This window comes from Mobula birostris, chromosome 11 (genome assembly GCF_030028105.1).
Source record: "Mobula birostris isolate sMobBir1 chromosome 11, sMobBir1.hap1, whole genome shotgun sequence".
Taxonomy (NCBI): Eukaryota; Metazoa; Chordata; class Chondrichthyes; order Myliobatiformes; family Myliobatidae; genus Mobula; species Mobula birostris.
In genome coordinates, this window is record NC_092380.1 from 36304819 (window position 1) to 36332786 (window position 27968).

Consider the following 27968-nt stretch of genomic DNA (forward strand, 5'->3'; position numbering starts at 1 on the left):
CTTTTATTCACATTGAAAAAAAAAGCATCTTCAAATTCAAAGTAATGACAGAGAAATGACAAAAATATTCAAATCCATTTAAGATACAAATAAAATTATTTCTTTACCTAATTACAGTAAAATCTATGTTCATCAACAATTTGAGACCGTACCGCAGTAGTCTAACTATTCACCACTTTTTCACCTTTCAGTGAGATGCATGGGCTTGGTGCAGTGATATCAGCTTCTCAGCATCAGGCTGAATGTCACTGAGAAGGAGTCTCAGATCCCCACACTCAGTCATTTGCAGTCTGTTTCTTTGCTGCAAAAGTTGGATGACTGCCCTGAAACTACACTCCACTAAATATGGTATTGGAAAGGCAATAAAAACCATCTAGAGCTTTTTTCACAGCACAGGTTAGCATTCAGAGATTTCTTTCTGCAACCAAATTCTTGATATGAACCTATCAAATGGTGTAAGGCCTTGATAGAATGGGTGCGGAGAAGATGTTTTCTATGATAGGAGAGTCTAAGACCAGAGGACACAATCTCAGAGTAGAGGGATCTCTTTTATAACGGAGATGAGGAAGAATTTCTTCAAGAAGAGAGACTGTACTCGATTTAGTATTGGGAAATGAACCTGGTCAGGTGACAGCTCTCTCAGTGGGAGAGCATTTTGGAGGTAGTGATCATAATTCTGTCAAAGTTGCTGGTGAACGCAGCAGGCCAGGCAGCATCTCTAGGAAGAGGTACTGTCAACGTTTCGGGCCGAGACCCTTCGTCAGGACTAACTGAAAGAAGAGCTAGTAAGGGATTTGAAAGTGGGAGGGGGAGGGGGAGATCCAAAATGATAGGAGAAGACAGGAGGGGGAGGGATGGAGCCAAGAGCTGGACAGGTGATTGGCAAAAGGGATATGAGAGGATCATGGGACAGGAGGCCCAGGGAGAAAGAAAAGGGGGAGGGGGGGAAAACCCAGAGGATGGGCAAGGGGTATAGTGAGAGGGACAGAGGGAGAAAAAGGAGAGAGAGAGAGAAACATTGTGTGTATAAAAATAAGTAACAGATGGGGTACGAGGGGGAGGTGGGGCATTAGCGGAAGTTAGAGAAGTCGATGTTCATGCCATCAGGTTGGAGGCTACCCAGACAGAATATAAGGTGTTGTTCCTCCAACATGAGTATGGCTTCATCTTTACAGTAGAGGAGGCCGTGGATAGACATATCAGAATGGGAATGGGACGTGGAATTAAAATGTGTGGCCACTGGGAGATCCTGCTTTCTCTGGCGGACAGAGCATAGGTGTTCAGTGAAACGATTTCCCAGTCTGCGTCGGGTCTCGCCAATATATAGAAGGCTGGGGAGCAGGTACAGAGGAGATGTCAGGGGTAAGTTTTTTTATGCAGAGAGTGGTGAGTGCGTAGAATGGGCTGCCAGTAACGGTGGCGGAGGCGGATATGATAGGGTCTTTTAAGAGACTTTTGAATAGGTACATGGAGCTTAGAAAAACAGAGGGCTATGGGTAAGCCTAGCAATTTCTAAGGTAGGGACATGTTCAGCACAACTTTTTGGGCCAAAGGGCCTGTACTGTGCTGTAGGTTTTCTATGTTTCTATGTTTCTAATTTTTTTAGCCAGAGAGTGGTGAATCTGTTGAATTCTTTGCCACAGGCAGCTGCGGAGGCCAAGTCTTTATGTATATTTAAGGCAAGGGTTGATAGATCCTTGATTGGTCAGGGCATGAAGGGATATGTGGAGAAGGCAAGAGACTGGGGCTGAGAGGGAAATGGATCAGCCATGATGAAATGGCGGAGCAGACTTGATGGACCAAATGGCCTAATTCTGCTCCTATATCTTATGGTCTTATGGCCTAAATAGGGTTATCTTGGACAGAAATGTGGGGTAGCATGATAGCTGAGTGGCTAGCACAACCCTTCATAGTCCCAGTGACCTGTGGTTCAATTCCTGTCGCTGTCTGTAACAAGTTTGTACATTCCCCCCATGACGATGTGGGTTTCCTCCGGGTGCTCCAGTTTCTTCCCACATTCCAAAGACGTACCAATTACTAGGTTAATTGATCATTGTAAATTGTCCTGTGATTAGGCTAGGATTAAATCGGGAGTTCCTGCATGGTAGGGCTCAAGGGGCTTGAAGACCCTATTCCACACTGTATCTCAATAAATAATAAAAGGGAGGAGGTGACTGACTTGTCTTCACTAACATTCACAACATTTCCTTCCAACTGATTGATTTCATTAAACTTTGCAAATAATTCTGACAAATAGGCAATGTCATGCCTAATATTCTTGAGTACATTACTGAATGAAGCATTTGAGACTTCAAAGAATTTTATCACAGTTTCAAAAAGTGCAAACGAGCATCTCAGGCAGTTTTGTTTTGAGAGCCGTCCGATCCTGTGCTCAGCAGCAAGCATGCAAACTGTCCATCATTGCCTCATTTGGAAGAACTTTTTCACATAACAGACACATTGGCCGCTGTTGGTTGCTTGGTGCTGGTATAAATCCATATTTCAGATATTCCACACTATACTGTCTACTCTTCTTTCTCATTTGATTTGTTTCTGATATTTTTGTTATTGATTAACAACAACAGTCTCCTATTGTTTAAGTCAAACCTCAAGCGAAGTTATGACGTTATCATAGCTCAGCAAACACTAACTCTCTACCTGATGGTACATAAAATTTTAGGAACAATTTCTCACATGCTCAGTGTTTTAGGAGCAGTTTTAGTAAGAGATTTTTCCACTCTGCCATCAGATTTCTGAACAGACCATAAACCTATGAGCACTGCCACATTCACATTGAAACATACAGTGAAATGTGTGATTTGGGTCAACAAACAGCAGATCCAAGGATGTGTTGGGGGCAGCCCGCAAGTGTCACCAAGAGGACTGTGTCAACAGAGCGTCCCCACAACGTACTAACCTCAACCCTAACCTGTACATCTTTATTTTGGGAATGTGGGAGGAAAGCGGAACCCTGTGAAGGAACGCATGAGGTCATGGGGAGAAGGCAGAAACTCCCAATGGACAACCGTAGGAATTGAACCCTGATCTTACAGTTGGTGCTCTAATCACTATACTACGGGTTGCCCTTGGTGATTTATGTGCTTCTTTGGAAACTTGTTAAATCTTGTGAGGATCTCTGCCTCCACCACCATCTCAGGTGGGTACTTTCAGATTCCTCTGGATGAAAAAAGTTTTTACTCAGATCCCTCCTAAACTTCTTGCCCCTTACCCCGAATTTATGCCCTTTAGTTCAGACCTTATCTGCATCTTATTGCTACAAATATTCTCAGGTATGAAATCAATGGTAAAAATGGGTGATAAATTAGATCACTGTGCATAAAAGCAAACTGCTGGAGGAGCTCAGCGGGTCAGGCAGCATCTGTGGAGGGAGATGGAGTCCAGGAGAAGAGTCCCAACCCAAAGTATCAATGGTTGATTTCACTCCACAGAGGCTACGACATTTCTTCAGCATATTGTCCTTTTTTCTTGTACCAGCGGGTTTCAGCATCTGCAGTCTCTGCTCCAAATCACACTCCTAAGCGTGGAGAAAAAATTTATCAAGATAGTGGTGAATAATGGTAGTTCATGTTGAGGCGTTTGATGTTGTGGCAATTGGCTTGCAGGCGTTTCATCACCAGTTGAGCTGACATCCTCAGTGTGCAGTTGTTGGTGTTTTACTCTGGGAGTGCTCGCGTTTATATAGGCACCCATTTGCTTACCTCAGTCCTGATTAGCTACTCCTTCAGCTGACCTTGGAATTCTACTGGCTCCCATTTCTTTGGGTCCTAGGGGTTCATAGACGGTGTCTATGTCGATATGTTTGTTTACGGAGTTATCAGAAGAGAATTCATGCCTGCTTCGTGTTTGCCTGCACCAGAACCTCTGCGGTGTCCCAGTTAAAATGATGTCCTTCTCGGTCTTCGTGTACCGAGATCAGTGACAGTGGATCATGTCTCCGTACCGCCGGTTTGTGTCCCCGTATATGGATGAGAGTTTACGTCGTGTCTGGCCGACGTAGTTCTTGTTGCAGACTCAAGTTGTACACTCCATTGATCTTGTCAGTTGCCTTTAATGGTAACTTGTTTCTTGAGATAAGCTACCTTAAAGCCACCGTTTGTGAGCGATTGTGATGCCATGAGGTTCGAGCAGTAGAGCTGTCATTCTTAATGTCAGGCAACATCACACATTGAGTAAGGTCAGCGTGGCTTTTTCTCCTTAGTATCTCAGAGGGAGGAGAAGATGGCGATGCCGTTCCGAATGAATATTGATATGTGTAACTAGAGGTGCCGTGCATCAATCCGGATTTGATGGGGACAGCCGTGAAGTGCAGAGGAACATCTGGAGTAACTTCTGAAATGCCTGCTTTGCTGCCACTGCTACTGTGCGATCGAGAATCTCCAGGGATGAAGGCCCCAAATCTTTAGCTTTGCATATCTCTGGCTGCCGGGGCAGGGGTCAAAACACTCGGCAGAGATGGTGCTCGGTGCTCGGTGTCGAATAGGTGGTTGGAGGCTTGGAGTTTTTCAGACGGACTCGGAGTCAGACTGTGGTCTGATGCTTCCAGGATGCTGCATTGGCAAGTTGGCGGTGCAGGGGGTTTACCGTCTGCGTGAGATGATGGGACTTTAGAGAGACTCTGAGACTTTTACTGTGCCATGGTCAGTTCTTATCAAATTACTGTATTGCTTTGCATTGTTGTAACTATATGTTATAATTATGTGGTTTTTGTTAGTTTTTAAGTTGGTTTGTCATGTGTTTTCGTGATATCATTCTGGAAAAACATTTTTATCATTTCTTAATGCATGCATTACTAAATGACAATAAAAAAGGATTGTGTGTCCTCACAATCATAATAATCATAATAATCTCCTGATGAAATTCTGTGGGTAACTGTTGTTCTAGTGCACTTTCAATAAGTACTTCTCTTCACTGGCCTGAAATTCGGTCGTACTGCAGTGTTTGTGCTCTCTTACGTAAGGTGCAGCTTTTCTTGTGACAGGCTAGGTGGTTGCTGTGGTAGTTCAATCCCTGGTCTGTGTGTGTACCCTTCTGGTAGGCAGATGTCTCTAATGTTTCCATCTGTCTTTCTCGCAACAAGTACATCCAGGAATGTGAGTCGGTCGCCACTTTCTCTTTCCATTGTTCACTTTATGTTGCTGAATATGTTGCTGATTTGGGTTAAGGGATTCTCTATTTCATTGTGTTTGAGTATGACAAATGCCCAGAGCTTGAGTTTAAGGACTGCAAAAGAACTCTGGAGGTGGTTAGAACACCTGGCACATGGTTCCCAGCATTCCATCAATAGACCACAACAATTCTTAGAGAAGATAAAAGTCATGAAGATAGAAGACGACAAAATCATGGTTTCTTTTGATGTCACTGCGCTGTTTAATCAACCTCAATCAACCTAGACCTGGTAAGAGAAACCGTGTAAGACGACCAAGGGAAGCTGAACATACAGCACAGGCGCTGAAACCCAGCAGCTTGGGTGAACGACTAAACCTTGTTCTGTCAGCACATTTCAAGTCTGAAGGGCAAATTCCAGTCAAAGGAATATCAATGGGATCACCAATATCCGGCTTCATTCCCGAGGCCGTTATGCAAAAGATGGCACTTCCAGTTCTCAGACGCAAACTCTGGTACGATACGTAGATGATACTTTGCCATACTCAAATGGAAGGAAATAGGGGAAATGTTACCCAAATCAAATCACCCGTGAGCACATGGGTTTTCTGTGGGTGCACCGGTTTCCTCCCACAGTCCAAAGACGTACGGGTTAGTAGGTTAATTGGTCATTGTAAATTGTCCCCTGATCAGGCTAGGGTTAAATCGGGGTTTGCTGGGCAGTGCGGCTTGAAGGGCTAGAAAGGCCTATTCTGTGCTGTATCTCTGTATAAAATAAATTAAATTAATTCAAGTAAGTTTATTATTGAACTATGTATATGTCACCATATACAACCCTGAGATTCATTTTCTTGCAGGCATTTGGAGAAAAATAAAGCAATACAACAGAATTTATGAAAAACTATACACAAACAAAAACTGACAAACAACCAATGAGCAAAAGAAGGAAAATTGTACAAATTATAATATAAAGTAAGTAAATAATAGTGAGAACATGAGTTGTAGAGTCGTTTACAGTGAGTCAGTTCAGCACTGAGGTGAGTGAAGTTACCCATGCTGGTTGTAGGGGAATAATTAGTGTGTAGGTTGTACGGTCCAATCATTAACAAGAGAAAATCTTGTGAAGGGTCTCAGCCCAGAACATTGACTGTTTACTCTTTTCCATAGACGCTGCCTGGCCTGCTGAGTTTCTCCAACAGTTTTGTGTGTGCAGGTTGTAGGGTCATTTGCATTATCAAGCCCACACACACGAGGATGTGCTTAGGGACAGCCTCCGAATGTCGTCACACATCACAGCATGCCCACAATGTCCACACAACAACAATAACACGACTCACTACACAAATCAAAACACCACAAGCAACAACAACAGAATAACAGTAAAACTAGACCACACACACACACACCACCTTATGATGACAGGATATCTCCGGGCCTCCAGTCCTTGGCCACAGACTCCCAAGTGCTTTTAAGAGAGACAATATGCTTTTTCTATGTATCTTCCTCCAGTTAGGCAAACTAACAATGTAATATAAACAGTTTTCTAAGAGGTTATGCACCAATGAAAACACAAAACATTAAAAATTCTGAAACTATCTGATCATCAAAGTTAAGGAAACATAGCTCTGCTTAGTGATTGGATGGGAGACTGCTGTGGGCATGGTAATTGCTCACAACTTGTTTAGAATTTGTATTTGTACTCCGGAAACAATTTACTTAAGTTTGTGAATAAATGATAGCCTAATGTCAAGTCATGGGAATAACTACTTTTCAACAAACGTTTTAGTTTGAACCTTTTGTAATTATATACTTTGGAACTTTTTAAATAAAATACATTTTAAATACAGAAATATAAGCCGCAAACATGCACTCAATGGCCACTTTATTAGGTATCTTCTGTAAGTATTAAAGTGCCACTGAATGTATGTTTGTGGTTATCTGTGGTCCATCCCCTTCAAGTTCTGACGTATTGTGTGTTCAGAGATACTCTTCCGCACACCCTGTAATGCCTGGTTATTTGAATTGGGGAAGAAATGTGATCTAAGTGGCTTTGACCATGGAATGATTGTCGGTGCCAGACGGACTGGTTTTAGTATCTCAGAAACTGCTGATCTCCTAGGATTTTCACGCACAGCAGTCCCTAGAGTTTACAGACAAAGGTGCAAAAAGCAAAAAAAAATCTAGGGCTCAGCAGTTCTGTGGCGAAAATGCTTTGTTAATGAGAGAGGTCAGAGGAGAATGGCCAGACTGGTTCAAGCTGACAGGAAGACGACCAATCAAGCATGACAGTGGACAAGTGTGTATGGAACCGGAGGAGATAGCAGAGGTACTTAATGAATACTTTGCTTCGGTATTCACTACAGAAGGGGATCTTGGTGAATGTAGGGATGACTTGCAGTGGACTGAAAAGCTTGAGAATGTAGATATTAAGGAAGAGGATGTGCTGGAGCTCTTAGAAAGCATTAAGTTGGATAAGTCACCGGGACCGGGCGGGATCTATCCCAGGCTATTGTGGGAAGCGAGGGAGGTGATTGCTGAGCCTCTGGCGATGATCTTTGCATCATCAGTGAGAATGGGAGAGGTTCTGGAGGATTGAAGGGTTGTGGATGCTGTTCCCTTATTCAAGAAAGGGAGTAGGGATAGCCCAGGAAATTATAGGCCAGTGAGTCTTACTTCAGTGGTTGGAAAGTTGATGGAGAAGATCCTGAGAGGGAGGATTTATGAACATTTGGAGAGGCATAATATAATTAGGAACAGTCAGCATGGCTTTGTCAAAGGCAGGTCGTGCTTTACGAACCTGATTGAATTTTTTGAGGATGTGACTAAACACATTGATGAAGGTAGAGCCGTAGATGTAGTGTATATGGATTTTAGCAAGGCATTTGATAAGGTACCCCATGCAAGGCTTATTGAGAAAATAAGGAGGCATGGGATCCAAGGGGACATTGCTTTGTGAATCTAGAAATGGCTTGCCCACAGAAGGCAAAGAGTGGTTGTAGACGGGTCATATTCTGCATGGAGGCTGGTGAACAGTGGTGTGCCTCAGGGATCTGTTCTGGGACCCCTACTCTTTGTGATTTTTATAAATGACCTAGATGAGGAGGTCGAGGGATGGGTTAGTAAATTTGCTGATGACACAAATGTTGGGGGTGTTGTGGATAGTGTGGAGGGCTGTCAGAGGTTACAAAGGAACATTGATAGGATGTAAAACTGGGCTGAGAAGTCGCAGATGGAGTTCAACCCAGATAAGTGTGAGGTGGTTCATTTTGGTAAGTCAAATATGATGGCAGAATATAGCATTAATGGTAAGACTCTTGGTAGTGTGTAGGATCACAGGCATCTTGGGGTCCAAGTCCATAGGACACTCAAAGTTGCTACACAGGTTGACTCTGTGGTTAAGAAGGCATACGGTGCATTGGCCTTCAACAATCATGGGATTGAGTCTAAGAGCCGAGAAGTAATGTTTCAGCTGTATAGAACCCTGGTCAGACCCCACTTGGACTACTGTGCTCAATTCTGGTTACCTCACTACAGGAAGGACGTGGAAACCGTAGAAAGGATACAGAGGAGATTTACAAGGATGTTGCCTGGCTTGGGGAGCATGCCTTATGAGAATGGGTTGAGTGAACTTGGCCTTTTCTATTTGGAGCAACGGAGGATGAGAGGTGACCTGATAGAGGTGCACAAGGTAATGAGAGGCATTGATCGTGTGGATTGTCAGAGTCTTTTCTCCAGGGCTGAAATGACAGCATGAGAGGGCATAGTTTTAGGGCGCTTGGAAGTAGGTACAGTCAGGGGTAAGTTTTTTTACGCGGAGATGGTGAGTGTGTGGAATGGGCTGCCGGCGATGGTGGTGGAGGTAGATACGATAGGGTCTTTAAAGAGACTCCTGGATAGGTACATGGAGCTCAGAAAAATAGAGGACTATGGGTAAAGCCTAGATAATTCTAAGATAGGGACATGTTAGGCACAGCTTTGTGAGCTGAAGGGCCTGTATTGTGCTGTATGTTTCTATGACAGTAACTCAAATAACCACGCGTTACAACAGTGGCATTAAGGTAAAACATCTCTGAATACACAACACATCAAACCTTGAAGTGGATGGTCTACAGCAGGGGTGGCCAACCTTTTACATTTGATGCATCAATTTTTTCACTCACGAGTTCAGATGCACAATACAACTCTTGTATCCCCACTCAATTCTTGTAAAAATATATTAATATAGAACTCGTGTGTGAAAAAAATCGCATCTGAACTTGTGCGTGAAAAAATTGACGCATGGAATGTAAAAGTTGGCAACCCCTGATCCACAGCAACAATAGATAGACCACAAACATTCACTCAGTGGCCACTTTATTGGGTACAGGAAGAAGAAGAAGAAGAAAGCCCTTAACTCTGAGTGGGGTCATCGGGATGCCATCATGACGGCTTTTTTTTAGCAGATTTTCTTATTTTTCAATGCTGAGTTGCTAGCTCAATACTCAACCCAGCACAGATGGAAAGCGTGCAAGGGAGCTGGCTGGATTCGAACTTAGGAGCCTTTGCTCCGAAGTCCGGCGCTGATGCCACTATGCCACCAGCTAGCTATTAGGTACAGGAGATAACTAATAGGTCTCCACTGAGCGAATGCTTGATAGTCTTATAGCCTTACACAGATAGCAGCTGAGGGCAGGATCAAAGCCAGGGCACTGGATTTGTGATGGAATGCTTCTACCCACTGCACCACCTTACCAACAGATTCAGAGGTTTCAACAACTGTGAAACTAAATTCGAACAAAGCTCGGGAAGGTTTGCAGGGTTAAATGGGAAGGAGGAACTGAATAGTTAGCGAACATTGAGCCTGGTGTAACTAACAGCTCCACTGTACGCTCAAGTTCAGCACTGCCAGCAGTACTCACCTCTGCCCTCGGGACCTCTGATTCCATGCTCTGTGTGCCCTTTGTTGTTTTGGATTGACTAAGGAACAAATGAAGAGTACTTAGAGTTGTGGTAACACAATAAAAATAATTGCAACAGATTGAACGAACAACATTCCAATAAACAACTGACAAAGATGTTAATTGTACATTTTATTGGATGAGAATGGGTCTGATTATTGCACGTTTCAAGAATCAACACAATCATCACCCATCTCTGCTTTCTCATACTGATGATGTGGCAGTATAAAATGCCTTGCCTTTTTGATTTCAGATTTGCTTTAATCAGAAAAGGCTACGGAAAGCGGTGGACACTGGCCAGTCCATTCAGCACACTTACACGGAGCACTGCCATAAGAACGCAGCACCCATCATCAAAGACTCCCACCACCCAGGACATGCCTCTTGCTGCTACCATCGGGCAGGAAGTACAGGAGTCTTAGGTCCCACACCACCAGGTTCACAGTTATTACCCCACCAAAATCAGGCTCCTGAACCAGCGTGGATAACTTCACTCACCTCAACTCCGAACTAGTTCTATGATCTACAGACTCACTCTCAAGTGCTCAGCATTCATGTTCTCTGTATTATTTTTACCTGCACAACTTGCCTTCTTTTGCACACTTGTTGTTTGTCAGTCTTTGTCTGTTTGTGTATCGTATTTTTGTAAAATTCTATTGTATTTATCATTTTTCTCTGTAAGTGTCTGAAAGAAGGTTTATGAATGAGGATCATTTGATGAACTTGTTGAGGCTTGAGAAACCTATTGAATATTGAAACTCCTAGATAGAGTGGTTATGGAGAACATGTTTCAGATAGTGGGGGAGTCTAGGACCAGAGGGCACAGCCTCAGAACACAAAAACATCACTTTAGAACAGAGATGAGGAGGGATTTCTTTAGCCAGAGGGTAGTGAATCTGTGGAATTCACTGCCACTGATGGCTGTGGAGGCCAAGTCATTGGGTATATTTAAAGCAGAGTTTGATAGGTTCTTGCAACATACACAAAATGCTGGAGGAATTCAGCTGGCCAGGCAGCATCTATGGAAAAGAGTATAGTCAACATTTTAGGCCGAGACCCTTCATCTGGTCTGGAGATAAAGAGATGAGGAATCAGTGTTAAAAGGAGGGGGAGGGGAGGAAGAAACACAAAGTGATAGGTGAAACTGGGGGGGGGGGGTGAAGTAAACAGCTCTGGAGTTGATTGGTGAAAGAGATACAGGGATGGAGAAGGGGGAATCTGATAGGAGAGGAAAGAAGGCCAAGGAAGAAAGAAAAGGGGGAGGAGCACCAGATGGAAGAGATAAAGTGAGAGAGGGAATGGGGAATGGTGAACGATTCTTGATTATAAAGGATATCTAAGGTTACAGGGAGAAGGTAGGAGAATGAATGGGATTGAGAGGGAAAATAAATCAGCCCTGATCAAGTGATGGAGCAGACTTGAAGGGTTGAATGGCATAATTCTGCTCCAGTGTCTTATGGTCTAATAACTAGGGTTGTGTAGGATAGTACAAGAACATGGTGGTTGTAGGAAAATAGAACAATTTCAGAACCTGACGAAGGGTTCCGGCCCGAAACGTTGACTGATCGTTTCCACAGATGCTGCCCGACCTGCTGAGTTTCTCCAGCGTGTTGTGAGTGTTGCTTTGACCCCAGCATCTGCAGAGTTTCTTGTGTTTAATTTCTGATCGTGATGGTGTGGGACTTCAGGCTTCCCTACCTCTTAGCCCATAGTAGCAGCAAGAAGAGGACATGACCCAGGCAGTAGGGATCCTGGATGGCAAATGTCGCCTTATTGAGACAGTACCTCACATAGGGAATGGCATAGATAAAGGGAGACAATCAGATGGATGTAAACACAAGGACTGCAGATGCTGAGTATAGAGAAAAAGACAAACTTCTGGCAGAATTCAAGTGTCAGGTAGGAGCTGAGTGGGGGAAGGGATGGTGGATGCTTTGAGTTGAGACTCTGCGACTGGAATTGTCATAAAGAAGCTGCAGACCAAAGGTAGCTTGCCTCTGTAGTTGCAACAGAGAGAAAATTCAGCATCTATGGGCATTGCCAGAACTTCCCATTCAAAGTTCAAAATAAGTTGATTATCAAAGTGATTCCCACAGTTACTCACACTTTCCGAGTGGGTGGCCTCAGTCTCCGGAGAGAATTTGGTACCTGCATGCTGTCTTCAGTGGTCTGATGGAAGAAAATCCGGAGATCTTCATCAAGGAGGAACCAGGCTGGAAGGGCAAGTACTTTCTGGAATTTTAGTGAAAATTAGGAAAAATCAGTCAAAAAATATCATCCTATTTTATAAGATTATTCAATAAGATCAGCTTTAGTTATCACGTGTACATTGAGACAGTGAAACTTGTCAACAAACACGGTCCAAGGGCTGTGGTGGGGACAGCCCACAAATGTCACCACACTACAGGCACCAACAGAGCATGCCCACGACTTACTAACTCTGACCCGTTTGTCTTTGGAATGTGGGAGTAAACCGGAGCACCTGGAGGAAACGTACAAACTCCTGATAGACAGTGGCAAGAATTGAACCCCAGTTGGCAATCACTGCTATACTGTTGGGTCGCTCTATTTTATGCATCAGGGCTTAAGCCGAATCTCAAAATGAGGGATGGACCATTCAGAATGGTAGAGACGGCCTGCCTCGTGCCTGCCTTCACTGGTCAGGTCCCTGAGTTTAATTGTTCAGAAGTGGTGCTGCGGCTGCACAAACTGTTGGTTGGGCCACACCTGGACCCCCAGCTACAGGAAGGATGTGGAGGCATCGGAGAGGGTGCAGAGAAGGTTCACCATGATGCTACCTGGATTCGATGTTATGAAGAGGTTGGAAAGATTTGGTTTGTTTTCTCTGGAGTATCAGAGTCTGAGGGGAGACCTGACAGAACATTATAAAATTACATTATAAACATTGTGCGAACACAATTATATTACAATTGTGGGAACACAGAACATTATAAAATTAGGATGTGGAAAGTATAGAAAGGGTACAGAGGAGATTTACAAGGATGTTGCCTGGATTGGGGAGCATGCCTATGAAAACAGGTTGAGTGAACTCGGTCTTTTCTCCTTGGAGCGACGGAGGATAAGAGGTGACCTGATAGAGGTGTATAAGATGATGAGAGGCATTGATCGTGTGGATAGTCAGAGGCTTTTTCCCAGGGCTGAAATGGTTGCCACAAGAGGACACAGGTCTAAGGTGCTGAGGAGTAAGTACAGTGGTGACGTCAGGGGTAAGTTTTTCACTCAGAGAGTGGAGACAGCACGGAAAGGGCTGCTGGCAACGGTGGTGGAGGTGGATACGGTAGGGTCTTTTAAGAGACTTTTGGATAGGTACATGGAGCTTAGAAAAATAGAGGCTATGGGTAAGTCTAGTAAGTTCTAAGATAGGGACATGTTTGGCACAGCTTTGTGGGCCGAAGGGCCTGTATTGTGCTGTAGGTTTTCTATGTTTCTATGTTTCTATGTTTACAAGAGGCATAGATAGTTGGAGTCCTTTTCTCAGGGTACAAATGTCAAATACTAAAGGAAATAGCTTTATGCTGAGTGGGGAATGTTTAAAGGTGTGTAGGGCAAGCTTTTTCCATGGAGATAGTAGATACCCGACATAGAATGGGAGACCAGTTAGCCGATCACCTATGCTCCATTACCCGACATAGATTGGGAGACCAGTTCACTGAGCACCTACATTTCATCACCTGACACAGATTGTGAGCACAGTTCGCTGAGCACCTACGCTCTGTCACCCAACATAGATTAGGAGACTGCTTTGTCAAGCACCTACGCTCCATCACCCGATGTAGATTGGGAGACCTGTTCTTTGAGCACCTACTCTCCATCACCTGACTAGATTGGGAGACCTGTTGGCTGAGCACCTATGCTCAGTCACCCGACACAGATTGTGAGCACGGTTCACCGAGTGCCTACTCTCCGTCAGCTGACACAGATTGTGAGCACGGTTCACCGAGTGCCTACTCTCCGTCAGCTGACACAGATTGTGAGCACGGTTCACCGAGTGCCTACTCTCCGTCAGCTGACACAGATTGTGAGCACGGTTCACCGAGTGCCTACTCTCCGTCAGCTGACACAGATTGTGAGCACGGTTCACCGAGTGCCTACTCTCCGTCAGCTGACACAGATTGTGAGCACGGTTCACCGAGTGCCTACTCTCCGTCAGCTGACACAGATTGTGAGCACGGTTCACCGAGTGCCTACTCTCCGTCAGCTGACACAGTTTGGGATACCACTTTGCTGACGTAGTCCATCACCTGAGGTAGTTTGGGAGACTGCTTTGCCAAGCATCTATGCTCCATCCACCAGAAAAAGCGGAATCTCCCTGTCACCACCCATTTTAATTCCACTTCCCTTTTAACCTCATCTTTGGAAATTTTGACTGTTTACTCCTTTCCGTAGATGCTGCCTGACCTGCTGAGTTCCTCCAGCATTTTATGTATGTTGCTTTGGATTTCCAGCATCTACAGATTTTCTCGTGCTCATAAATACCATCCATGTATCTCGGTCTTAACCAATTACAAATATTCTATTTGTTCTCTCTCAGTGTTGACGTGAAATATTGCCTGTCCATTCCCTCCCTAGACCCTGCCTCAGTGCTAAGTTCCTCCAGTGTTTTGTGAGTTGTTCCAGATTCCAGCATCTGTGCTCCTCATCTTTGTATACTAATTTGAGTCCTTTCCTTCTCTGTTCCAATGAAGGATCTCAGACCTAAACCATTTCTCTCTCCATGGATACTGCCTGACCTGTTGAATTTTTCCAACATATCCCTGCTTTTCATGAATATACTATCAGCTAATTTCTGCCTTAGTATTTCCCTGAACTCTCTTGTGCCCATTTGATTAAGGTATAGTTATCTCTCTTTCCCTGTCCTTTCAACTCTGTTAATTTTCTGATTCTGATTCTTTATGACTGTGCCATTGTTCTGAAACCAGTCTGTCTGCTGTTCATTAACAGTAAGAGAACAATACCACAATACCACATAGCTCAGTCCAAAGAGACCAGGGCAATTTTTAAGTCCTCAATTAACATTTTTAAACACTATGTTTGTGGGAGCTTAGTGTATACAAGTAGACTCCAGCATCTTATACATTTCCACAGCATTAGCCTTCAAAGAGTATATCGGCTGTTGTAAAGTTCACGGAGGCCTTGTGAAGTTGCACAAAACAGGCTCTTTCGAGATACTTTATGACTCTTACATTCTGGAATGAAAATGACTAGGGTTAAACTTGCAAGTATTAATGGATGTCATTAACGTTCCTTTGATGAAAATACTGCTGACAGCAGAAACATCAGTAATTGGCAACACACTCAACCTCCTGGTATTCAGTGGGGCCCAGGCCAGGCCAGACCACTGTCATTAGGTGATAAAGGTTCTTTGAAAGATTTAAAGCAATTAACAACTGCCCCCAGGATGCAGAATAATTGACATCTGCAACCAGCCTCCCCTCCATGGACTCCTGTCTATACTTCTTGCTGCCTCGGTCATCAAAGACCTACCCACCCCAAATATAAATTCATCCACCTGCCATTGAACAGCAGCATGGGCACATAGTGGTTAGCACATTATTACAGCTCAGGGGTGTTGGAGTTCAGAGTTCAATTCCTCTGCAATAAATAATTACGGAATGCATGGGTTTTCCCTGGGTGATCCAGTTTCCTCCCACTGTCCAAAGACGTGCCGATTCGGTTAAATGGTCATTGTAAATTGGCCCATGATTAGGTTAGGGTTAAACTGGGGTTAGGGGTTCCAGGACTGGCATGGCTCGAAGGGCTGGAAGGAAGAGTATCATAAAATAAATAAACAAACAGTAGGTAACAAAAGCCTGATTTCAGTAGTCTTACAGCCTTGGGGAACAAGCTGATTTCCATTCTAACAGTCCTTGCCCTAATACTATGGTACTTCCTGACCAATGATAGGGGGTCAAAGAGATTGTGGGATGGATGAGAGGGATTTTTGACAATGCTAAGGATCCCATGTACACAGCACTCCTGATAACTATCTCGGATGGGTGGAAGAGAGACCTGGATGATCCTCTCAGCAGCCCTCACCATCCTTTGTAGGATCTTGTGGTCAGATGGCTTGCAATTCTCCTACCAGACAGAGATGAAGCTGGTCAGGACACTCTCAATGGTGCTCCTGTAGAAATTGGTTAGGCTGGTGGTTGTAGTGGTGGCGGGGGTGGGGGGGGGGGTGGTGTTAAGCCTTGCTTGTCGCAATCCGTCAAAGACCTTCAACCTGAGCACCTTGTTTGTCTCATCGTGATGTCCTTATTTACTCTTTCCCAAAACATTTTCTGGCTTTGAACACCATCATCAAATCCATTAAATAGCAACAGATGAATAGAGAGACTCTTGGAGAAATGGAAGAACCATGCAAAGAAGTACAGTAGCTGGACAAGGGGGAGAAAGGGAAGCATCTGCTGTTTAAGGGACTTCCTACCTTCATGTACATGTTGAGTTCAGGTATTCGTTTCTCTGCAATCTCTTGCTTGTTGCCGAGGTAAACTTTCCCTAATTTGGAACAAGGAAATCTTGTTACAAGCAGAATAAACATAGGTATCATGGGGCAAGTCAAGTGAGCAAAGAACACCGACCTTACCCCTGCTGCCAAGGTAGTAACATTCCACTACAAAACCCCTGTGATCTAGTCAGCATCTCAATTTGAGACCCTTCACCCGGTTTGCTCCGGAATCCAGCACCTGTCATCTCTTGTGTCTCCATTTCACTATTCTACAGTAAAGGGAGAGCAGGGTGAATCAGGAATTCATTGTCACAGGTGACTGTTGAGGCCAAGTCATTGGGCAGATTTAAAGCAGAGGCTGATAGGTTCTTGATAACAAGGACATTAAAGGTTTTGGGGAGAAGGCCAGAGAATGGGGTTCAGAGGGATATGATGGTATGGCGGAGCAGACTCGAGAGACTGGCCTCATTCTGCTCCAATGCCTTATGGACTTAAGGTCTCGTCAAGGTATGCTGTCTTTGATAAAGGTTTCCTCTGCTCTTTGGCAGGAGTTCTATGAGTCCTCCACATCTCCTCCTCCACTCTCTGTGATTTCCACTGTCGTCTTATGAGGAAAGATTGAGCAAGCTGGGGCTTTTCTCTTTGAAGAGAAGGGAAATGAGAGGTGACTTGATAGAGGTGTACAAGATGGCAGGAGGCATAGATGGAGTGAAGAGCCAGAGGCATTTTCCTAGGGTGGAAATGGCTAATATAAAGGGGAATAACTTTAAGGTATCTGGAGGAGGTACAGGGTGAATATCTGGGGTGGGTGTGCTGGGTACGTGGAACGCCCTGACAGTGGTGATTAGGCAGATACATTAGGAACTTTTAAGAGGCTTTTAGATAGACACATGGATTAGGGAAAAATGGAGAGCTTTGTGGGAGGGAGTGGTTAGATTGATGGTAGAGGAGGTGAAAGTGTTGGTACAATGTCGAGGGCCCAAGATCCTGCACTGTGCTATGCTTTCCTGTTTTTCAACCACAGGCTCACCACTACAGTCACATGAACTTGTCTGTTACTCTCTCCACTCTTTCCTCTACCATCTCCCCATCACTCCTCTTCAACTGCATCTACCCCTCTCCTCACCCCTTTATACTGGCTATCTTTCCTTTACCCTTTCGGTCCCAGATGAAGGGTCTTTTTCCAGTAAATGCCTGCAGAAAATGAATCTCAAGGCAGGATATGGTACCAATCACTCAGTGGCCAGTTTACTCAGTACACCTGTACACCTGCTTGTTAATGCAAATATCTAATCAGCCAATCACGTGGCAGCAACTCAATGCATAAAAGCATGCAGACAAGGTGAAGAGGTTCAGTTGCTGTTCAGACCAAACATCAGAATGGGGAAGAAATGTGATCTTAGTTATTTTTACCATGGAACAGTTGTTGGTGCCAGACAGGGTGGTTTCAGTATCTCAGAAACCGCTGATCTCCTGGGAGTTTCACACAAAACAATCAGTTTACAGAGAATGGTATGAAAAACGAAATAGTGAGCAAACTCAAAAAAATCTGTAGATGATGGAAATTCAAGCAACACACACAAAATGCTGGTGGAACGCAGCAGGCCAGGCAGCATCTATAGGAAGATGTACGGTCGACGTTTCGGGCCGAGACCCTTCGTCAGGACTAACTGAAAGAAGAGATAGTAAGAGATTTGAGGGTGGGGAGGGGAAATCTGAAATGAGAGGAGAAGACAGGAGGGGGAGGGATGGATTAAGAGCTGGAAGGTTGATTTACTTCAAGAAGATACAAGGCTGGAGAAGGGAGAGGATCATGGGACGGGAGGCCTAGGGAGAAAGAAAAGGGGAGGGGAGCATCAGAGGAAGATATAGTGATAAGGACAGAGGGAGAAAAAGAGAGGGAAAGAAAGGGGAAAAAATAATAAATAATAAATAATAAACAAATAAATAAGGGGTGGGGCAAGAAGGGGAGGAGGGGCATTAAAAGAAGTTAGAGAAGTCAATGTCCATACCATCAGGTTGGAGGCTACCCAGACGGAATAAAAGGTGTTGTTCCTCCAACCTGAGCGTGGCTTCATCTTGACAGTAGAGGAGGCCATGGATGGACATATCAGAATGGGAATGGGATGTGGAATTGAAATGTGTGGCCACTGGGAGATTGGCCTCACCATGAATCAGTGAACCAGACCTACCGTATTCACATTATCAATATCTAACAGGGCCTTGTGTGCACAATAAAAATGTCCAAGACTATTAAATGAGTCATCAAATGGCCAACTAAGCTAAAACCTTCTGCCTGGATAATGTCTACATCCCTCCATGGCCTGCACATTCATGTGCCTATATAAGAGCCTTTGAAATGTTTCTTTCTATATTTCCACCACTACTCCTCTGTGATTCTGTAATGACAACTCAACATTCTTTTTAAAGAAAACCATAAAACTTGGAAGCATCTGGAAGCAGTTTAGACAACTGAAGGGAAACTCCTTACTATAATTGATTACATTACTATTACTATAGTATTTGCTTTATTCAATAGTCTCCGAGCCCACGTAGCCACTTTATTAGGTACATCTGGACACCTGCTCATTAACACAAATATCTAATCAGCCAATCATGTAGCAGCAACTCGATGCATAAAAACATGCAGACATGGTCACAATGTTCATTTGTTCAGCTCAAACATCAGAATGGAGAAGAATAATTGACCTAAATGACGTTGACTCTGGAATAACTGCTTGGGACAGACGTGGTGTTTTGAGTCTCTCAGAAACTCCTGGGATTTTGATTTTCATGTACAAGAGTCTCTAGAGTTTACAGAGAATGGTGTGAAAATTTTGAAAAAACATCCAATGAGCAGTAGTTCTGTGGGTGAAAATGCAGAGGTCCGAGGAGAATGACCAGACTATTTCAGAGGACCTGTCCTGGGCCCAGCACATAAATGCAATTTCAAAGAAATCATGATAGTGCCTCTAATTCCTTAGGAGTTTGTGAAAATTTGGTATTATATCTAAAACATGGACAAACTTCTATAGATGTGTGGTGGAGAGTATATTGACTGGCTGAAAAGAGGATGCTGTCTAAGTTGCATGCCATCTTGGTCAATGTCTCCCATCCACTACATAATGTACTGGGTGGGCACAGGAGTACATTCAGCCAGAGACTCATTCCACCGAGATGCAGCACAGAGCATCATAGGAAGTCATTCCTGCCTGTGGCCATCAAACTTTACAGCTCCTCCCTTGGAGTGTCAGACACCCTGAGCCAATAAGCTGGTCCTGGACTTATTTCATAATTTACAGGCATAATTTACATATTACTATTTCACTATTTATGGTTCTATTACTATTTATTATTTATGGTGCAACTGTAACGAAAACCAGTTTCCCCCGGGATCAATAAAGTATGACTATGACTATGCATCACGGCCTGGTGTGGAAACACCAATGCCCTTGGATGGAAAATCCTACAAAAAGTAGTGGATACGGCCCATCACGGGTAAAGCCCTCCCCACCATCGAGCACACACACATGGAGCGTTGTTGCAAAAAGCAGCATTCACCATCAGGGGACCCCTGCCACACAGGCCATGCTCTCTTCTTGCGGCTGCAATCAGGAAGAAAGTACAGGACTCTTCACACCAGGTTTAGGAACAGTTCTTACTCCTCAACCTTCAGGCTCTTGAACCAGAAGGGATAACTTCACTCACCCCATCACTGAATTGTTCCCACAAACAATGGGCTCACTTTCAAGGACTCTTCAACTCATGTTCTCGATATTTATTTTTTCTTTTCTTTTGTGTCTGTACAGTTTGTTGTCTTTTGCACACTGATTGAATGCCTAGTTGGTGCAATCTTTCATTGATTTTATTCTGGTATTTGGACTTATAATGTATGCATGCAAGCAAACGAATCTCAGGATTGTATATGGTGACATATTTGTAATTTGATAATACATTTACTTTGAACTTTAAAACATATAGGCTTTGTTGAACACTTTGTCTCTGTCTGCCACAAAAGGCGGGAATTCCCAATGGCTCCCATTTAAATTTTACTTCACATTCTCATTACAACATGTCCATGGCCTCCCCCTCCTCTACATTTCATGATGAGGCCATTCTCAGCATGGAGGAACAACTCCTCATGTTCCACCGGAGTAGCTTCAAACCTGATGGCACGAACATTGATTTGTCCAATTTCTGATAATCTTCTTTTCCCCATTTCCCTTTCTGACTCCCCTCTGATCCCTTCCCTCGTCCTTACTTGCTCATCATATCCTTCTGGTTCCTTCTACTCCTTGCATTTCATCCATTGTCCATTGTCCTCTCCTATCAGATTCCTTCTTCATCAGCCCGTTTACTTTTCTATCACCTCCCATCTTCTCACTTCATCCCTCCTCCTTCACCCAGCACTAGAGTAACTGGGTCTGCTGTGGTGTCTAAAATGGCTTCTCTGTATTTTATATAAAATAGCTTTTCTGTAATAATAACTGTGATGTAAGGAGTTCTCTCTCTCCCTGCTTGTTTCGGTTATATTATTGATAAGGGGAGGAACGAACAAATGAGTGTCCATGTTATTCTTTTTGTGGGTGATATTCTGTCTCATATGGTTGGGGACCGTGTGGTTTGGCGGGATTCTCGGGCGGCGGAAGATCGCATTTGGAGGTGCTCTGGTCGACCACCCGAGGAGTGGTCTCGTGCGGATCATTGGAGGCTGAGGACGGAGGGTTGAGGTTCTGCAGGATATTGAGCTCCAATGAAACATTAAGTGAACTGACTTTTAAAACTCTATTTGAACTTTGGCGCCTTTCATTGTTTTATTCTTTTAGAGTGTATTCTTTGTTAACCGATATTCGCAGTAAGATTCATAAAGTGTACGTATTTAACTGCTTATGGTGTTCTGTCTGATCTGTGAATTGGGTGTTTACGCAGCCTGCACCTAAACTGGCTATGTAGTTGGCTGGTTGCAGGGTTTCCCTGGACACTGAGGAGCAGGGTTTGTCTATAGCCTTACATTAGCTCTACCTATCACCTTCCAGTTTATACTCCTCCCTTCCCCCCCACTTCTTACTCTGTCTTCTTCCTCCTTCCTTTCTAGTCTGATGAAGTGTCTCAGCCCAAAACATCAACTGTTTATTCCTCTCCATAGGTGTTGCCTGACCTGCTGAGTTCCTCCAGCATTGTGTGTGTAGCAAACTTGATGGTTCTGAATGGCCTAATTCTGCTCCAATGTCTTATGGTCTTATTGCATAGGTTACTTTTTTCCTTAAACTTTATGGGAGCTTCCAGTGCCCCAAGAGTAGTGTTGGGTTTCCCACAGAAGTGCTTCATCATTTGTACAGCATTTCAATTCACCCAGAAAGCATCATAGAAGGCACTATAGGAAGACAGATCATGACAACAACCTGTCCCTCGCTGTCAAGAAAACAAAAGAGCTGGTCATTGACGTTAGGAGGGGGTGAGGCACTGCTCATGTTTCTGTTTATATCAACAGTATTGAGGTTGAGAGCTTTGGGTTCTGAGGTGTGAACATCACCTGTCCTGGTCCAACCATGTTGATGTCACAGCCAAGAAAGTTCACCAACATCTCTACATCTTCAAGAGGCTAAAAAAAATTGGGCATGTCCCCATCGCTACGTACAACTGTTTATCGCTGCTTCATACGAAGTATTCTGTCTGGATGCATAAAGACTTGACAGGGCAATAGCTCTGCCTGAGACCACAAGCAACTATGGGGAGATGTGAACACAGCTCAGCACATTGTGGGAAAAAGCCTCCCCTCCATGGACTTTGTCTACACACTTTGCTGCCTCAGTAAAGCAGCCAGCATAATCAAAGTTCCCACCCACCCCAGACATTTTCTTTCCTCACCTCTCTCATCAGCAGAAGATAGAAAAGCTTGAAAGCACATGCCACCAGGCTTAAGGACAGCTTCTGTCCCACTGTCACCACTCTTGAATGGACTTCTTTATGATAGGATAAACTCTTACCCTCACCTTTAAAGAGTGGTTTTATTTGTCACTTGTACATCAAAACACAGTGAAAGGCATCATTTGCGTCAAATCAATCAGCAAGGTTTATGCTGGGAGCAGCCCACAAGTGTTGCCAGGCTTTCAGAGAACACAGCATGCCCAAAACTCACTAATCCCAACCCATACATCTTGGCAGGAAACCGGAGCACCCAGATTTGAGGGGGGACTTGATAGAGGTATTTAAGATTATGAGAGGGATAGATAGAGTTGACGTGGATAGGCTTTTTCCATTGAGAGCAGGGGAGATTCAAACAAGAGGACATGAGTTGAGAGTTAAAGGGCAAAAGTTTAGGGGTAACATGAGGGGGAGCTTCTTTACTCAGAGAGTGGTAGCTGTGTGGAACGAGCTTCCAGCAGAAGTGGTTGAGGCAGGTTCGATGTTGTCGTTTGAAGTTAAATTGGACAGCAATACGGACAGGAAAGGAATGGGGGGTTATGGGCTGAGTGCAGGTCGGTGGGACTAGGTGAGAGTAAGAGTTCAGCACGGACTAGAAGGGTTGAGATGGCCTGTTTCCGTGCTGTAATTTTTGATATGGTTATATGGTCACAGGAAGAACATACAAACTCCTTACAGACAGCGGCAGGAATTGATCTCTGATCTTATATCTGGTGCTGGAAAGTGTTACGCTAACCAATACACTTCATTAAAAGTCACTATAATATTGCAAGAAATAATAGGGATATATATCACTATTCATCAACATCTTGGAGGACCTCTCCTGGGTCCAGAACATAGATTGAACCATGAAGAAGGCGCATCAGGATGTATATTTTCTTTGATACTTAAGGAGATTCAAAATTCAAAGTTCGAAGTAAATTTATTATCAAAGGGATTTTTTTTTACCACAGGCAGCTGTGGAGGCCAAGTCTTTAATGTATATTTAAGGCAGAGGCTGATAGATCCTTTATTAATCAAGGCTTGAAGGGATACGGCAAGAACAAGGAGATTGGGGCTGAGGAAAATTGAATCAGCCATGATGAAATGGCAGAGTAGACTTGATGGGCCAAATGGCCTAATTCTGCCCCTGTATCTTATGGTCTTATGTATATGTCACCATATGCTGCCTTGAGATTCATTTCCTTGTGGGCATTCACAGTAGAATAAAGTAATACAATATAAGCAATGAAAAACTTCACACAAACAAAAGTTTACAAATAACAAATAGCTAAGTAAATAAATAATACCGAGAAAATGAGTTGTAGAGTCTTTGAAAGTGAGAGTGCATAGGTTGTGGAATCTGTTCAGAGTTGAGAAGAGTGAAGTTATCCACGCTGGTTCAGGAGCCTGATAGTTGAAGGGTAATAACTGTTCCTGAACCTGCTGGTGTAGGACCTAAACCTTCTGTACCTCCTTTTTGACGGCAGTAGTGAGAAAAAAGCATGGCCTGGGTGGTGAGTGCCCTCAGTGATAGGTGCTGCTTTCTTGTGGCAGTGCTCAATATAGATGTGCTCAATGGTGGGGAGGGCTTTGCCCGTGATGGACATGGGAGTGTCTATTACTTCTTATAGGCTTTTCTGCTTTTGCAGGCTTTTTAAGTCCAGCAGCTTGGTTTGTCTGCCTCCCATGACCACCTCATTGATGTCCTTAACTCTGGTGTCTTGTTCTTCAGCTTCTGCCTGTTTGCAAGCAGGAGGACGACAACCAGATGATCAGATTTCTCAAAATGCTGTCCAGGGATGGAATGTTGGGCATTCTTGATGATGGTGTAGTAGTGGTCGAGCCTGGGTCCTGTGATGCTGCAGGTGATGTGCTGATGATAATTGGGCAGGCAGAGATTTTTTTCAAGCTACCCTGACTGAAATCCCCAGCAAGGATTGGAAAGGTGTCAGGGTAGGCTGTTTCTCCTTTGTTAATCAATGCATTCAATGCATCAAGTGCTTGACATCTATCTTTGATGGTGTGTAAATTGCGGTCAGGATCAAGGAGAAGAACTCTTTCAGAAAGTAGAACGATCGGCACTTAATCGTTAGATGTTCCATGTCAGGAGAACAAGAGTGAAACCAGACCATTAGACATGAGCACCATAATGTTTATCATGAAGCTTACCCAACTGCTTCTCCCCTTTCCCGATGCAGCAGATTGCTCCATCCAGTGGATTGGGAACCCCTTGGGCTGGAGTGTCAGAGGTGCACCAAATCTCAGTGAAACAGAGAAAGTAGCAATCCCTCATTTCTCTCCCATATAGCAACCTTGCCCTTAGGTCTTCAATCATGTCTCCAGAGAACATACATTAGCCAGCAATTTGCTAAAGAGTGGTGGTCATGCGCCCCATTGCTTTATCCTAGCTTGATCAACCCTGGTGCCCTTTCTTCCAGCGATGGCCGACCTTCAAGATGCCATACCTGCATTCCAGAGAGTCAAGTTTGCTGAGTCCTTCAAGAGATTGTAAAATTGCTAGTGCATCGCTAGTTCAAAAGTATGCTTCTAAAAGGGGAATTACAGGTTGGAGTGGCAGCTCCAGCAGTTCAGAATATATCTGGTGGTTTTGTGAGCTGCCTTCCAAACGTCACTGTATACCACCAGCACCATCATGTGTTCTGCATGTTATCAAAGACTCTGAAGCACCTCCACAGTGGAAAGTATTCTGACTGGTAGCCTTGTGTGCAAATTCAATAGACAGGAATGAAGAGTGATGGACTCAGCCAGTTCCATCATGGGTAGAGCTCTCCCCACCACTGAGGGCACCTATGAGAGGCAATGTCTCAGGAGAGCAGCATCCATCAACAGAGAGCCCATACCCTCTTCTCAATGCTGCCGTCGGGCAGTAAGTTGAGGAGTCCAAGGACCCGCTACCATAAGGTTCTTGAATCAACCTGAAAAGCCCTAATGTTATAGCTCATTATAGCTCATTTCCCCTCTCAATCTTGCACAGCTGTTGTCATGTTTGTTATTTATCTGCACACGTAGTTCTGTATAATTACATTAACTTAAATTTAAGTTAACTTAGGTTTGTAACTAATGTATTGTGCTGCTGCTAATTTTCATGACATTTATAACCTGGTTCTGTATTAGGGTCAGGGTTAGGGTTACACACAATGTAATACATTGGACTGGGTGTAAACCTTGATTAGGAAAGTGAACTTGGGCCTTTGGAGTTCAGAGTTCAATTCTAATGTCATCTGTAAGGAGGCTGTGGAATATTTTCTCCATGTCCTCCAAGTCCAAAGATTTAACTGGTCATTGTAAATTGTCCAGTGGTTAGGCTAGGGTTAAATCAGGGTTTGCTGGGCGGTTTGGCTCCAAGGGCCAGAAGAGCCTCTTCCACTTTGAATCTCTAAATAAAACACCCTTTCCAAATATCCATAGCACACACAAAGCTGCTGGCGCAGGTTGACTCTGTGGTTAAGAAGGCATACGGTGCATTGGCCTTCATCAATCTTGGGATTGAGCTTAGAGGCTGAGAGGTAATGTTGCAGCTATATAGGGCCCTGGTCAGACCCCACCTGGAGTACTGTGCTCAGTTCTGGTCGCCTCACTATAGGCAGGATGTGGAAACCATAGAAAGAGTGCAGAGGAGATTTACAAGGATGTTGCCTGGATTGGAGGGTGTACTTTATGAGAATAGGTTGAGTGAACTCGGCCTTTTCTTCTTGGAGCAATGGAGGATAAGAGGTGACCTGATAGAGGTGTATGAGATGATGAGAGGCATTGATCGTGTGGATAGTCAGAAGCTTTTTCCCAGGGCTGAATTGGCTAGCACGAGAGGGCACAGATTTAAGGTGCTGGGGAGTAGGTACAGAGGAGATGTCAGGGGTAAGTTTTTTACGCAGAGTGGTGAGTGCGTGGAATGGGCTGCCGGCAACGGTGGTGGAGGGGATATGATAGGGTCTTTTAAGAGACTCCTGGACAGGTACATGAAGCTCAGAAAAATAGAGGGCTGTGGTTGTAATTTCTAGTTAATTTCTAAGGCAAGGACATGTTCAGCACAGCTTTGTGGGCCGAAGGGCCTGTATTGTGCTGTAGGTTTTCTGTGTTTCTATGAATGAAGATTAGGAGCATTTCGATTGGGGCTTCACTGGAAGAGACTCCTCCATTACCACGCTATGGAAGGTCAGGGCCAGAACAGTTAAAGTCAAAGTATGTGTAGGTCACCCTGTCCTACCCAAGATGCATTTTCTTGCAGGCATTCACAGTAGAACAAAGGAATATAGTAGAATAAATGACACACAGTCAAGTAACTTTATTATGAAAGTATGTAATTGTTACCATATACTCCCTTGAGGTTCATTTTCATGAAAGTAAAGCAATACAGTAGAATTTATAAAAATTATTGTAAGAAAAGACTGTCAAACAACCTATGTATGTAAAAGAAGATGACTGTGCAAATAAAAAGAAAAATAAATAATATTGAGGACATGAGTTGTGGAGTCACAGAGTCTGTGTGTAGGCTGTGGACTCAGCTGTGAAATTTGGGATCTTATCTCCCTTTCTCCTTCTACATGATTGAACTGCTGAGTATTTTCTGGCATCTTATTGTTTAACGCTACAGGAGGAGTGGACTTTGGCTTGGGAGAGGTTGGGTGTGCTAGGGGTTTCCCCACAGGTTCACAGCCGAAAATGTTGCCTCACCTGAAACTGGCCAATCCATCTGTACTCTCCTCTAACTCCTGCCCCAACCAGACAACTGAGAAAAACCCAACAGAGAAAAAACTCCCCTGGAAACTCCTCTTGCTTCCTCTAAGAAACCAGACAGGCTTCCAAGGTGACTGTACACTGGCTGGACAGCTTATCTGAAAACAATGGTTTAATAAGCCGCCCTTCATGTGAGCTCAGATTCCTCCCACCTCCATCCTCATCACGTAGACTCAGGGAACAACTGTGGAACGAATTATTTCTGGGCCTCTTAACTGCTTATTACAGGCATGGCTTCCTGTCTGAAAATCCCCTCTGAGAAGACCCCATTGATCAATGAAAGGAAAATATAAAACCCTCTCATCAGAGTAAATGTCCGCAAGACTTGAGGCCTAATTTTAACTCTCCAGTCCCTTCAATCTGGGTGGGGATTCTTTTTATGTAAAATATACTGTATGCTTTATTGTATGTGAAGTCAATGCAGTTGGTACATGTCTCACTACGTGCATCATACCATCAGTTCAATCCATTCTCTGACAAGGCATCAACACCACTTTGGTTTCCTTCAGAGGCTGTTACACTGGACCCATCCTCTCCTGATGTCCAGTGACATCAGGGCCCTATACCGCGGTCATTCCCCACAGAGCTTTTGCGATGTGTGAGCTGTTCCTCACTTCAGATTCACAGAGCTGTTGAGCACTACAACACAGAAACAGGCCCTTTGGCCCATCAAGACTCTGCCAAACTACTATTCTACCTGGTCCTATTGGCCCACACCCCTCCCTTTTATGTAGATATTCAAACTTCTGATATACCGTATGTTGCAATTGAATCCT

The 27968-nt window shown here is 44.0% G+C and overlaps 1 protein-coding gene across 1 annotated transcript in view; it reads right to left on the reverse strand.

Annotated features, from left to right (window-relative positions):
• ncf4 (neutrophil cytosolic factor 4) overlaps positions 1–27968 on the reverse strand; it is a 95200-nt gene that overhangs the window by 34282 nt on the left and 32950 nt on the right. Inside the window, exons 4-6 of the mRNA XM_072272099.1 lie at positions 16510–16580; positions 12166–12293; positions 10023–10080 (exon numbers count right to left, since the gene is read on the reverse strand). Of these exons, the coding sequence (XP_072128200.1) occupies positions 10023–10080; positions 12166–12293; positions 16510–16580 (257 nt within the window). The remainder of the gene's footprint in view (positions 1–10022; positions 10081–12165; positions 12294–16509; positions 16581–27968) is intronic.